We start from the raw sequence: 11,578 nt of genomic DNA, 5'->3' as shown, positions 1-11,578 counted from the left end.
GAAGCTTACTTCTTCTTTGGCAGGCAGCTAAGCAGATATTTGGTCTAAATATATGACAGAAAAAGGTTCTCCCATACAGGTTAGCTTTTCCATGTCTTTCAATCGAGCATGTCTATACTCGTGACCATTAGCATCGACCAATATATGTCTAGTTCGGGTCTCAAACTGATAGGCATACATGTACATCCTCTTAGGATCCATTAATTCTCGTGGCTGCACATCTTCCCTCATGTAGTATGTGGATGCGTCTAGACTAGCCAAACCGTATAACCCAAACCTCGGATTGTCCACCACAATTCTGTCTACTTCTTTGATAGAAATGAACTTGACTCTGATGTCATTTTCCAAAGGTGGTCTCTCCAAACCCTCATCTACTTTTTCTTTGGTCTCTATCATTCCCATGGGGTCAACTATAGTCGGAAAGGATGTTGTGATGTAAGCAATTCCCTCGTCATCAAAGTCATAGTCCTCTCTAAAATACACTTCAACTTGTTTCACAAAATCATTCTTTCCCAAGTCTTCTTGCAGATAGTGTTGATTATTACTATCTAAGTAAATACGTGCCCCCATTTAGTTGGTATAGGCATACTGCAATAGCATCCTCCGTCTTTATTCGTGAGATCTAGATGTGCCAATGGGCCCCATCTTTCCATGCAAGTCCATGCTCGGAATTTTCTCCATAGAATAGGAATAGTTAATTTCAGACGAGGTGTCCGAAATAACTTCCTCTTGAATCACTGTCAAGTGTTCAATCTTTGCTTGAATGACACTTTCTTCTGTAGACACCTAACTTACTTGGTCTCTAGACAAGTTTCCCCCTGACCTTAAGTACATGAACAAGTATAATTACAGAAACCCAACCTGTTACCTGAATTCCTGTTGGTATACTGCTTTTAACCTTCAATCCTCAGCTTAACGCAATTGCTTGACTCCTTATCTGCAAAGAATCAATTCAACCACTATACAGCTTACGGAGTTTAGTCAGTAATCTTTTGCAAGTATCTGGACTGACTTGTCCAAATCACTGTGTTATATACACTTCTAGAGTCTTGTGAGTCTAACTATACTCAAACACTGCTTGCAATAGTACAAAAAATTCCTGCCACTTAGAGAGCTGAAACTCCTAGTTTGAACAACTCTAGATGTCTAAATAGCTTCTTTTGGTAGTTTCAGAGTATCAAATGACAAGTGTTTTGGTTGTCTCCAGTTCTATGTATCCAACTTCTTTTGTTAAGTGATCTCTGTGCTTCTAAACCCTAGATATGTACACACTTCAAGTCTCAACCGATTTGGAACAATTTTGTACAGTTTCAAGAAAAAATCGCGATTTGTTAACAAAAAATGCCCACTTCAAATATGCTATTTATGGGTCCTACGTCCAATTTTAATTCTGACTTGATACTTGCTTTCTGTGCATGTGGTTCTCGTATGAGCCCTCGTCCCCTTTTTCTGCCGTGAACCCTTGACGTCCACGTAGTCACAGATCCTGTAGCAGCAGCTGGCCATGGCTTCCCCCGATCTCTTCGATGCCTACTTCAGGCGCGCAGACGTTGATCACGATGGCCGCATTAGCGAAGAGGATGCCGTCTCCTTCTTGCAGGGAGCCAACCTTCATCGCGAGGTCATCGCCAAGGTATTTCCTTTCCTATTCCGCTAGGATCTGATTTCTGATCCTCCACAGTCATAGTCATACGGTAGGACACAGTATTATACTTGCTGGTTTGAAATTCATTGCATTGGTTTCCTCACTCAGATCAATCCTGTAGTGCACCTTTGTAGAGCATGTTACAGGCATGAATATGGTAAAGTTTGCTCCATTTCAGCTATCTTATTTGGTTACATCAACAAGCACCCAATAATGCACTTGATATAACAACCAGTCATTTATTCAGAATGTTGCACAAATAGCTGGCTGCTGGAATGCACCAAGCATTGTTGAACAGATATGAATTCGGCTTGTGCGCTGTTTGTACAAACTTATTACCTTGCTCCTCATGGCATGGGTCTTTCTTGCTTACTACTCAGTGTCTCATGTATACCACAGATTTGGCAGTATGCAGATAAAGGGCAAAGGGGATATCTTTCTCGGGCTGAATTTTACAAGGCACTGCAGCTTGTGACAGTCGCACAAAGTGGAAGGGAGCTCACCCCCACTCTTGTGAACAAAGCATTGAGTGAACCCACTGTATCAAAAGTTCCTGCCCCGCAAATCCAATTGGCACCAATTTTTACCTCAGCAAGCCCGCAAGCAGGTGGATCAGGAAGCCCTGTTTGGCCCCCAACTGTTCCAGCACAACAACCGTATCCAGTTGTTTCTTTACCACAAGGACTCAGACCAACCATGTCCATACCAGTACCTAGAGCTTCAATACCATCAACACCTTCTTCCACATCAGGAATTGTTTCATCTGATTGGCCAACTAAGAAGTCATCATCTTGGCCGGGTCCAGATTCTATCAACAACCCCACTGGCCAGCATTCCCAGACAAGGGTAGTTCTTCCAAACCAAGGTTTTCAAGGTGGCTCACTTACAGGAATTAAACCTGGTGCTTCTCCTAAGGCAGTAGTGGACCCCAATCTTTTTGGAGGGGATGTCTTCACAGCAGTGCCCGTTAAGCCACAAGTTCCACAGCACAGTTTGACAATGCCCAATCAGATACCTCCACCAAGGGCACTGCAAACAGCTGGTCAACCAGACATAGCCTCACTTGAAGTCATTTCTACACCTTCTACACCAACAACATCATCAAGACAGTCCCAAGGAGGAGCAGGTCAAGCAGAACATGAGTTTACAGCTCCTGCTGTAGTAGATGGAACGAAAGCATGGCCTAAAATGAATGTTGCCAATGTGCATCGCTATACCAAAATCTTTTCTGAAGTGGATACAAATAAAATCAATGGTAAAATCCATGCTTTTCCCAGATTTATTTGTCTTGTGACTATGGTACTTTCATGCTTTATTGATAAGACTAGCATACAATTTAATTTGATTACAGATACATCAGATGATAGCATGGATAGTCTTGACTATCCACAAGATGAAGAAGCCCTATCACAAAATTTTGAAGAAATGGCTTGGGAGCCATCTGATGAAGACGAAAAAGTGTGTTCGGATCCCATGCTCCCCACGTCCCCTACTAAGTTGAATTTCTCCAAGGTGTACCCTGTAGGGTATGTAGATGGCTCTTCTTTTGTTGCAATACCTTCAGATCTGAAAGTAGATGATAACAGCCCGTCTAAGATTCTAAGTATGAAGCCAAAGATACTTGACACAGCAGTCAGCTCTACAGTCAGATTAAGGATTCGCTGCAAGGATGGATCTACAGTCAAAACGTCCTACGCAACAGGGTTTTCAGCATCGCCCACTTTAATTGTGTCAGCAAGGCATGTTGTTGACAAGGAAGGCGAGATTGAAATCAAGGTATGCAGAGGAATGGTAGTAATGTCTAGCTTTTTTGATACACATGCGGGTTTTGAGGGCCTTGATCCAAGCTTCACAGAAAAATCAAGATCAAAAGAGAGAGACACTCATGGGCTTTTTCTAAATGGATCAGATCTTTGCTTCTTCAAGATAGAGAAGAATATGCCAAGCTTTTTACTGCCATGTTCTCCAACCTTCATTACAAATAAGCAAGTTGTTGCTATCTCATTCCCCGCAATCAATAACTTTCTAGAAAATGCTAGAAAAGAGCTAGTGGAGGGAACCAGTGAAAGCAATGCAATTTGGAAGCAATACACACCTACCATACAGGGAGTGTACAACAATTTGCTTGCCAAACATGCAGCAAATAATCAGATGAGATTAACGAAAGCAAAAAGAGTGCTTTCAATCACTGATACAGTGGAGAGAGAGGTTAAGAGAGAGCTCTATTTAGAGTTGAAGAAGACATTTGCGGCCACTAACACAGGTAATGTGGCATGTAGTGTGGGTCAGATACTTTGCTTTAATAGCAGGTATTTAGGGACTTCTTGCTCAACATTAGCTGGAAGTTCAGGAGCCCCTATTATCCCCTTATCTCTTCCTAATCATTTTGTGGGTGTCCAAAAAGGGGGTTGTGTTGGAAGAGACATGAATGTGGTTACTTCTTCAGATAATATTGACTTTGTGAAGATGTATGTAACTGCTGTACTGCCAACTTTGCCCCTGCCAGATGATAGTTTTTGGTCGAACGGAAGTTGGGATGGTTTTCGGAATTGGCTTGAATTACACCAATCCCAGATTCCACAATCATCTGTATGGATCATGACCAAGGCTCCTAAAGAAAGGAGGTCGTCCAAAAGAAAAGCTCTCTGGCCACCATAGGTTTCACAAATGTGGAAACTCAGCTAGGTATAACCAGAGAAAGTAAACGTGAGTAATGGAGCTTTACTTTGATAGGTCTGGAGACTGCTACAGGACTTCATGACAGGTTTGTAGCAACATCTAGGTTTAATACAAGTCCTACTCGGACCAGTTTCCATCGTCCTATGTTAATGTGAAGAATACATAACATTTTGTTTGGGCAAGACAGGAAGGATATAGTCCACATGCTGGTCAAGCTCCAGCAATATCCAGTTTTGATATGTTAATGTGAAGAATACATAACATTTTGTTTAGGCAAGACAGGAAGGATATAGTCCACATGCTGGTCAAGCTCCAGCAATATCCAGTTTTGATACAAGTGCGAATGGGATGAGTTTCTGATGCTTATGTTGAAGTACACAGTACACAACATTTTTGTGCAAGAATTACAGTAAGAATAACACCTCATGCAAGGTCAAGCTTCGACTGCTCAATGTCCTAGCTTAAACAGTACCCAAAGTTTTGTACATGTAATACATGAAGAATCAGAACTGTAGTTTAAGTTTCATGCATAGCCTTTGTGAGGAATTGCTTTATTTGATGCTAGTATGGAAACACTTCATGCTGATTATGTTCTCTCTTACTTCTTTTGGTGATAGTATACAGATAGAGGTAAAGTGATCATTAACTAGATTTGATTATTAAGTTCAATGCTACACGGGGATGGTGAAAATTTAGTAGATAGACAAAACTTAAGAACAAGGTGTGTCAATTGCTGGGGTGCTCGTTAGCATTGGCATGGACAGTAAGTTTTGCTCTGTTTTTTCTGAATAAGTCAGTGTGTGTTCGCGTGCATAATTGGGCATAATGGGGCATGTGGCTTAAATTGTGTTAGCCACCTTCATGCTGCAGAGTCCAGACTAAAGTGCATGTTAGAGCTCTAGTTGGGGTGGCCATCTTTCTACTGCAAGAGGCAACCATGATGCTAATTTTGGACCCTAGAGTGTAAATTGTTCTTTGCAAACTCTTTCGGTTCATTCTCGATCCCTTATTCAATTACACGCACAAGTAGGCTTGATCAACATGCAGATTTCTGCAGTGCTGATGCCGCTTCGAGAAGGAGGTGACTTCGGCTAAGATATCTCTTCCCAATATTAATGTCCAAGAGTCTCCAGGTTGCCACTGTGGCTCAAGAGAGCAGTTCTTCAATACCAGCGCCTGTGTATATGGATCTTTTGTCGGGCAAGGATGTAGAGCTAATACCCAGGTCATCTTTATTCAGGCAGGGTTGGTCCGTATAGAGTGACATGAAAGCCTCTTGGTAGTAGACACCCTATAGCTTTACTGTTGACTGCTTTTTGGTCTCCACCTGTTCACTGCTGGGACTACTGTGTGACCTCACCTTTGTGCGAGCCAATCTTGTGGCGACCTAGTAGTTGGGTACTGCAGACAAGCTAACCAGGCCGTCACTGTCTGTGACAGAAAACCCTGTGATGCCTAGCTCATGTACTGCTTAATGGGCGAACAACCCAACCGTTGGGACATACTACCCCCCAGGTAGCGAAGAGCCGAAGTGAGGTGCCAAACCTTTTGTCGATGTAAGCTGATCAACCTGTTATCCCTGAGTTACCTTTATGCGTTGAGCAACAACCCTTTCACTTGTAGTCGTTGGATCACTAAGTTATGGTATGGAGTATTGCGCCGGCAGCTGATCATACTGTTTGAGCACGTCTTGCTGTGGACGCACACCTACCCCCTTCCCGTTGCAATGTGTCTAGGAGCCCTGAAGAGAGATCTTCAAACTCAGTGGTCTCTTTGTCATCTGTGATCGTGCCCCTCCATTTGTCGTGCAGCCATGCACTGTCATCTGACATTGCCACCCATGGCACAAGGCCACACATGCTGTTGCATGGAAGCGCCCATCCAAGTGAATGCTGTCAAAGTTGGCAACGCGGAAGCATACACACGCACGCAGGTAGTGAGAGAGAGTGAAACGCAGAGAGAGTTAACGCAGGAGGAAGAGAGAGAGAAAAGTGACGACTAAAGCTTGACGATTTAGCAATGAATATATTGATTTACAAAGGTGGCGATGGGCTTGTTAAATAGGTCTCCTTGTAGATGGCCGACCCACACAAGTTAGAAGACATAAATTAATTAAATTAAAACTCCTCCAATTAAGCAGTGGTTCCCACATGAGATACCTAACATTAACACCCTCTCTGTAGCTCATAGTGGACATAGATAAGAAAACCAAGTCGATGCAGATGCAACCATGGACACCTCAGTACCGGCTGGATACCAAATACACCTTGGTAAAAGCATCAAACAACTTGTCTCTTCAAGTAATGTCATCCTGAGCTTCAGCCGCCATAATAGAATAATGAACTGCAGACAACTCCACGTCCACGATCCCCCTTTCGTTGAACTGAGAACACATCTCGTCCAAGAATTCTTTGAACTGTCGACACATGATGCCCAAAATCTTCCAACAATGAACTAGGAACACATCTCGTTCATAGTCTGTTACCAATGAACTGTGAACACATCACGCTCATAGAAAATCAAGCTTGGTCCTTGCCAGATGCATGTGCTTTGAATGCCGACACACGGATCCAATGCACCTGTTTGGGAGCTCTGCTATGCCCCCTCTCTCCCGCTCACATGCCTCTCTCTGGCTGAAACAAGTGAGGGGAAACCTCCTTATAACTAGAAAGCCATCAGCCGAGCCGTGGTGGCCTGTTCCGCCACCTTGGCTTGGTGAGTACCTTCCGATTCATTGGCTGAATTAACATGACAAACTTGCTGAGTTAGTCATGACGTTCATTCAAACACATGGTGTTCTTGGTCCTGAATATAGGTGGCAACCCAGTGATTGAAGTCCATACTGGCTGGTTGGGAATAGAGCAAACCTAGCAAGTTCCCTCGAAGTACCTTGACTTGATACATATGACAATGAGAAGCATACTGATGCAGCTCAAAAGATACGGCAAGAAAAACTTTCTGACTTCTCCAAAGTGCCCTTGAAGTATGGAAGCCTTTGCATTCTTTCTCAGCTCCGCCAAGCATTAGATTTGACAGTTGACAGATATGGAGGCCTTTAGGAGCTCATACGTTGCGACCCCCCTTGCAAACCTTCAGCCAGCGTGCGTCAATGCTTATCTCTCTCTTGCAGAAAGGACCGGTGGTTGCATCTCTTTTGGTGCAGCACCTGGCTGCTCCCATGACGAGTAGACAACCTTCTATGTGGGTCTCAAATCAAACTCAACTAACTAAGGTGGCATACTAACTGAGCCACGAACTAGTGTAGATAAGGATAGCTGTCATCCAGCTATTATTGGTGGGTGGTGTACCAACCGCATCTGTAGCTAACAAGTCGGTGACATAAATGCACAACGGTCACCCTGGCATATCGCGAGTGGAGCTCGATATCTCAACACTCCCCCTCGAGCTCAATCCCAATTCCTGCACACCAAGCAGGTCTCTGAACTTGCGCAACTTCTCTGCGCCCAATGCCTTCGTGAATATGTCAGCTACCTGATCCTCTGTGCTGACATAAACTAGATCAATAAGACCTAGTAAAACCTTCTCCCGCACATAGTGATAATGCACCTCAATGTGCTTTGTTCTAGCATGAAAGACTGGGTTCTTTGCCAAGTGTATACTGCTCATGTTGTCACAATAAATGACAATTGGCCTATCTGTAGACTGATGCATATCATAGAGTAGCTTATGCAACCAAGCTACCTCACATGCAGCCATTGCTGCACCCCTGTACTCAGTCTCTGTGCTCGACAAGGCAACTGTAGGCTGTTTCTTGTTGCTCCAAGTGACTGCAGCACTCCCAAAAGAGAACACATATCCACTGGTAGTGTTGTCACAATAAATGACAACTGACCCATCTGTAGACTGATGCATATCATAGAGTAGCTTATGCAACCAAGCTACCTCACATGCAGCCATTGCTGCACCCCTGTACTCAGCCTCTGTGCTCAACAAGGCAACTGTAGGCTGTTTCTTGCTGCTCTAAGTGACTGCAGCACTCCCAAAAGAGAACACATATCCACTGGTAGATCGTCTATCAGAAATACTACCAGCCCAATCAGCATCAGTGTATCCATGCAACTGTATCTGAACCCCAGCCTCATAAAATAGTCCATACTGCAATGTGGACTTCACATGCCTGAGTATGTGTCTAGCCGCATCCAAATGCGGTTTCCTTGGAGCCTGCTTAAACAGACTTACCAACCCAACAGCATAGCTCAAATCTGGCCTGGTAATAGTCATGTAAATCAAACTTCCTACTATGCGTCTGTACATAGTAGGGTCTTCCAGAAGCTCACCTGCATCTGCGCTCAACTTCACATTCTGCTCCAAAGGAACTGAAATAGGCTTACAGCCTGTCATCCCATATTTGGACAGCATGTCCAGTCCATAGTGCCTCTGCAAGAGCTGTATCCCACTTGGTGATCTAATCACCTCAATGCCCAAGAAATAACGCAGCTCTCCCTAATCCTTCATCTCAAACATCTGCCTCAATAGCATTTTCACATGAAGGATATTTTCATCACTATCACCTGTGATGATCAAATCATCAACATAAATGACAAGCAGCATAATCCCTTTCTCTGTTTTTCTCACATAGAGTGAGAAATCTGTCTTGGAAATCTGAAAGCCAATAGTGACAAGATACTATCCTATCTTGTCAGACCACGCTCTAGGTGCTTGCTTCAAGCCATACAAGGCTTTCTTCAACCTGCAAACAAACTCGGGATGAATAGCATGAACATAACCTGCTGGCTGCTCCATAAAGATCAAGAAGGCAGAAAGATCAAGAAGGCATTCTTCACATCCATCTGATGTAAAGACCATCCCTTTGATGCAGCCATAGCAATTTTTGCTCTTACGGTTGCCATCCTTGCAACCGGGCTGAAAGTTTCTTCATATCAATGCCATATGTCTGTGCATACCCCTTGACAACTAATCTTGCCTTGTATCTATTCACAGAACCATCTGCATTGTGCTTGATCTTATAAACCCACTTACAGCCAATTGTATTCTTGTCTTTAGGCAAAGGCACCAATTCCCATGTAGCATTTGCATCCAAGGCATCCATTTCTTCATCCATGGCTTTCTCCCATTTTTCATTTCCCATGGCTTGCTCAAAAGAAGTGGGTTCTGGTTCCTGTATCACTTTGACCATATAGGCATAGTGAATGGCTGTAAATCCATCATATTTCAGCCTATCCACAGGATACCTAACCCTAGTAGACCTGCACAAAATAGGCTCACTTCCAGGTGCTCTCAAAACATCCCTGGTCTTCCTTACTCCAGGTGTAACAACAGAAGGAATACCCAACTCATCATCAATGCTCTGCTCTGAGCCACTGGATTCACCATCCACATAAGAGTGACCTGCATTCACATCAAACATGGGCTGATCTACCTTCTCTTTTTCTTTTCGTGATACCTGCGTACCACTATCTGCATTGCTTTGAGGAGATTCTCCTGATCTCAATCTACCTGTCCATGGCGAGGTATGTGAACCGCTACTAGAGGACACTACTGGTCCACTGATATTTTGTGATTGCTGCTGTGAATTCTATGCAGCATTACCATTTTGTGCATCTACATCAATCATCACATTTACTGGTTTATACCAGCTGCTCATCTCATAAAAAACATCTCTGCTAACTGTGAACTTACGTGTAGAAGGGTTATAGCATCTATACCCTTTCTACAGAGAATAACCAATAAAGATGCACTTCTCAGTCTTTGGATCCAACTTGGACCTTAACTCATCTGGCATATGGACATAGGCAATGCAACTAAAAATTTTCAAATGAGAAATATCTGGTTTCCTACTAGTATACATCTTCTCTGGCGTCATTCCATGTATTGCTGCAGTGGGAGTCCTGTTCATTATATAAACTGCTGTAGCAACTGCTTCAGTCCAATAATAATCTGGTAGATCTTTTTCATTTAGCATAGTCCGAGATACCTCTCCAATATGCCTGTTTTTCCTTTCTGCAATTCCATTTTGCTGTGGGGTATGACTGCATGAATATTGCTGCTTTATACCATGCTCTTGCAAGAACCTTGCAAACTCATTTGAGAGGTACTCTCCCCCTCCATCTGACCTTAGGCATTTTATTTGCAGGCCTGTTTCTTTTTCAACCATAGCTTTGAAAGCTTTGAAGTGTCCAAACACTTCACTTTTCTTTTTCATAAAATACACCCAAAGTTTTCTGCTGAAGTCATCAATAAATGTGACAAAATAGTGATAGCCTCCAATAGATGCAGCTTTAGTAGTCCACACATCATAGTGGATTAATTCCAATGGCTTTTTACTCTCTTGAACATACTTAGGAAATGGTTTCCTTGCATGTTTTCCAAATTGACAGGCTTCACACAACTTATGCATTTCTGCAACCTTGAATTTAGGCAATCCTGCAACAATATTTTGGGCCTGCATTGATTTAAGTCGCTGTACATTAACATGACCAATGCGTTTGTGCCAGATATCAATATTTGCAACTACACCAGTCCCATGTGCAAACATTGCTGCACTCAATTCAGGCATGTCCACATCCAGCGTAGACATCCTGCCCTTCTTCTTTCCTTTTGCTATCAAGCGACTGCTGAAGTCATCAATAAATGTGACAAAATAGTGACAGCCTCCAATAGATGCAGCTTTAGTAGTCCACACATCATAGTGGATTAATTCCAATGGCTTTTTACTCTCTTGAACATACTTAGGAAATGGTTTCCTTGCATGTTTTCCAAATTGACAGGCTTCACACAACTTATGCATTTCTGCAACCTTGAATTTAGGCAATCCTGCAACAATATTTTGGGCCTGCATTGATTTAAGTCGCTGTACATTAACATGACCAATGCGTTTGTGCCAGATATCAATATCTGCAACTACACCAGTCCCATGTGCAAACATTGCTGCACTCAATTCAGGCATGTCCACATCCAGCGTAGACATCCTGCCCTTCTTCTTTCCTTTTGCTATCAAGCGACCATTATTTTTCATATCCTCAACAAAGCATCCATGAGGATTGAATCTGACCTGCAAGCCCTGCTCAACCATTTGACCAACAGAAACCAGGTTCTTGGTGATGTTCGGGACATGAAATACATCAGAGAAATATTTCTTTTTCCCATCCTGCATAGACAAAGGAATTTTGCCAATCTGCACAATAGGATGTGCAGTATCATCACTAGTCTCCACAAATCGTGGTTTTTCCATTTTCCTTGCATCCTGCATCCATTCAGCATGACCTGTCATGT

The 11,578-nt window shown here is 43.1% G+C and overlaps 1 protein-coding gene across 2 annotated transcripts; it reads left to right on the top strand.

The window, feature by feature from the left end:
- The first annotated feature begins 1,342 nt into the window (after positions 1-1,342).
- LOC147891473 (uncharacterized) lies at positions 1,343-4,368 on the top strand. 2 transcript variants are annotated; one of them, XM_087389941.1, is made up of 3 exons: positions 1,343-1,633; positions 2,045-2,900; positions 2,997-4,368. In XM_087389941.1, the coding sequence occupies exons 1-3, from the start codon at positions 1,505-1,507 to the stop codon at positions 4,301-4,303; spliced, it is 2,292 nt and encodes a 763-aa protein (XP_087246067.1). In that variant the 5' UTR covers positions 1,343-1,504; the 3' UTR covers positions 4,304-4,368. The 2 variants fall into 2 exon arrangements, with proteins under 2 accessions (XP_087246067.1, XP_087246066.1); XM_087389940.1 differs by having other exon boundaries at positions 2,045-4,368.
- The last annotated feature ends 7,210 nt before the right edge of the window (positions 4,369-11,578 follow it).

This window comes from Dipteris shenzhenensis, chromosome 18 (assembly GCF_047967505.1).
Source record: "Dipteris shenzhenensis isolate YYH24624 ecotype China chromosome 18, Dip_SZ_1.0, whole genome shotgun sequence".
Classification (NCBI taxonomy): Eukaryota; Viridiplantae; Streptophyta; class Polypodiopsida; order Gleicheniales; family Dipteridaceae; genus Dipteris; species Dipteris shenzhenensis.
This window is presented reverse-complemented; position numbering and strand designations above follow the sequence as displayed.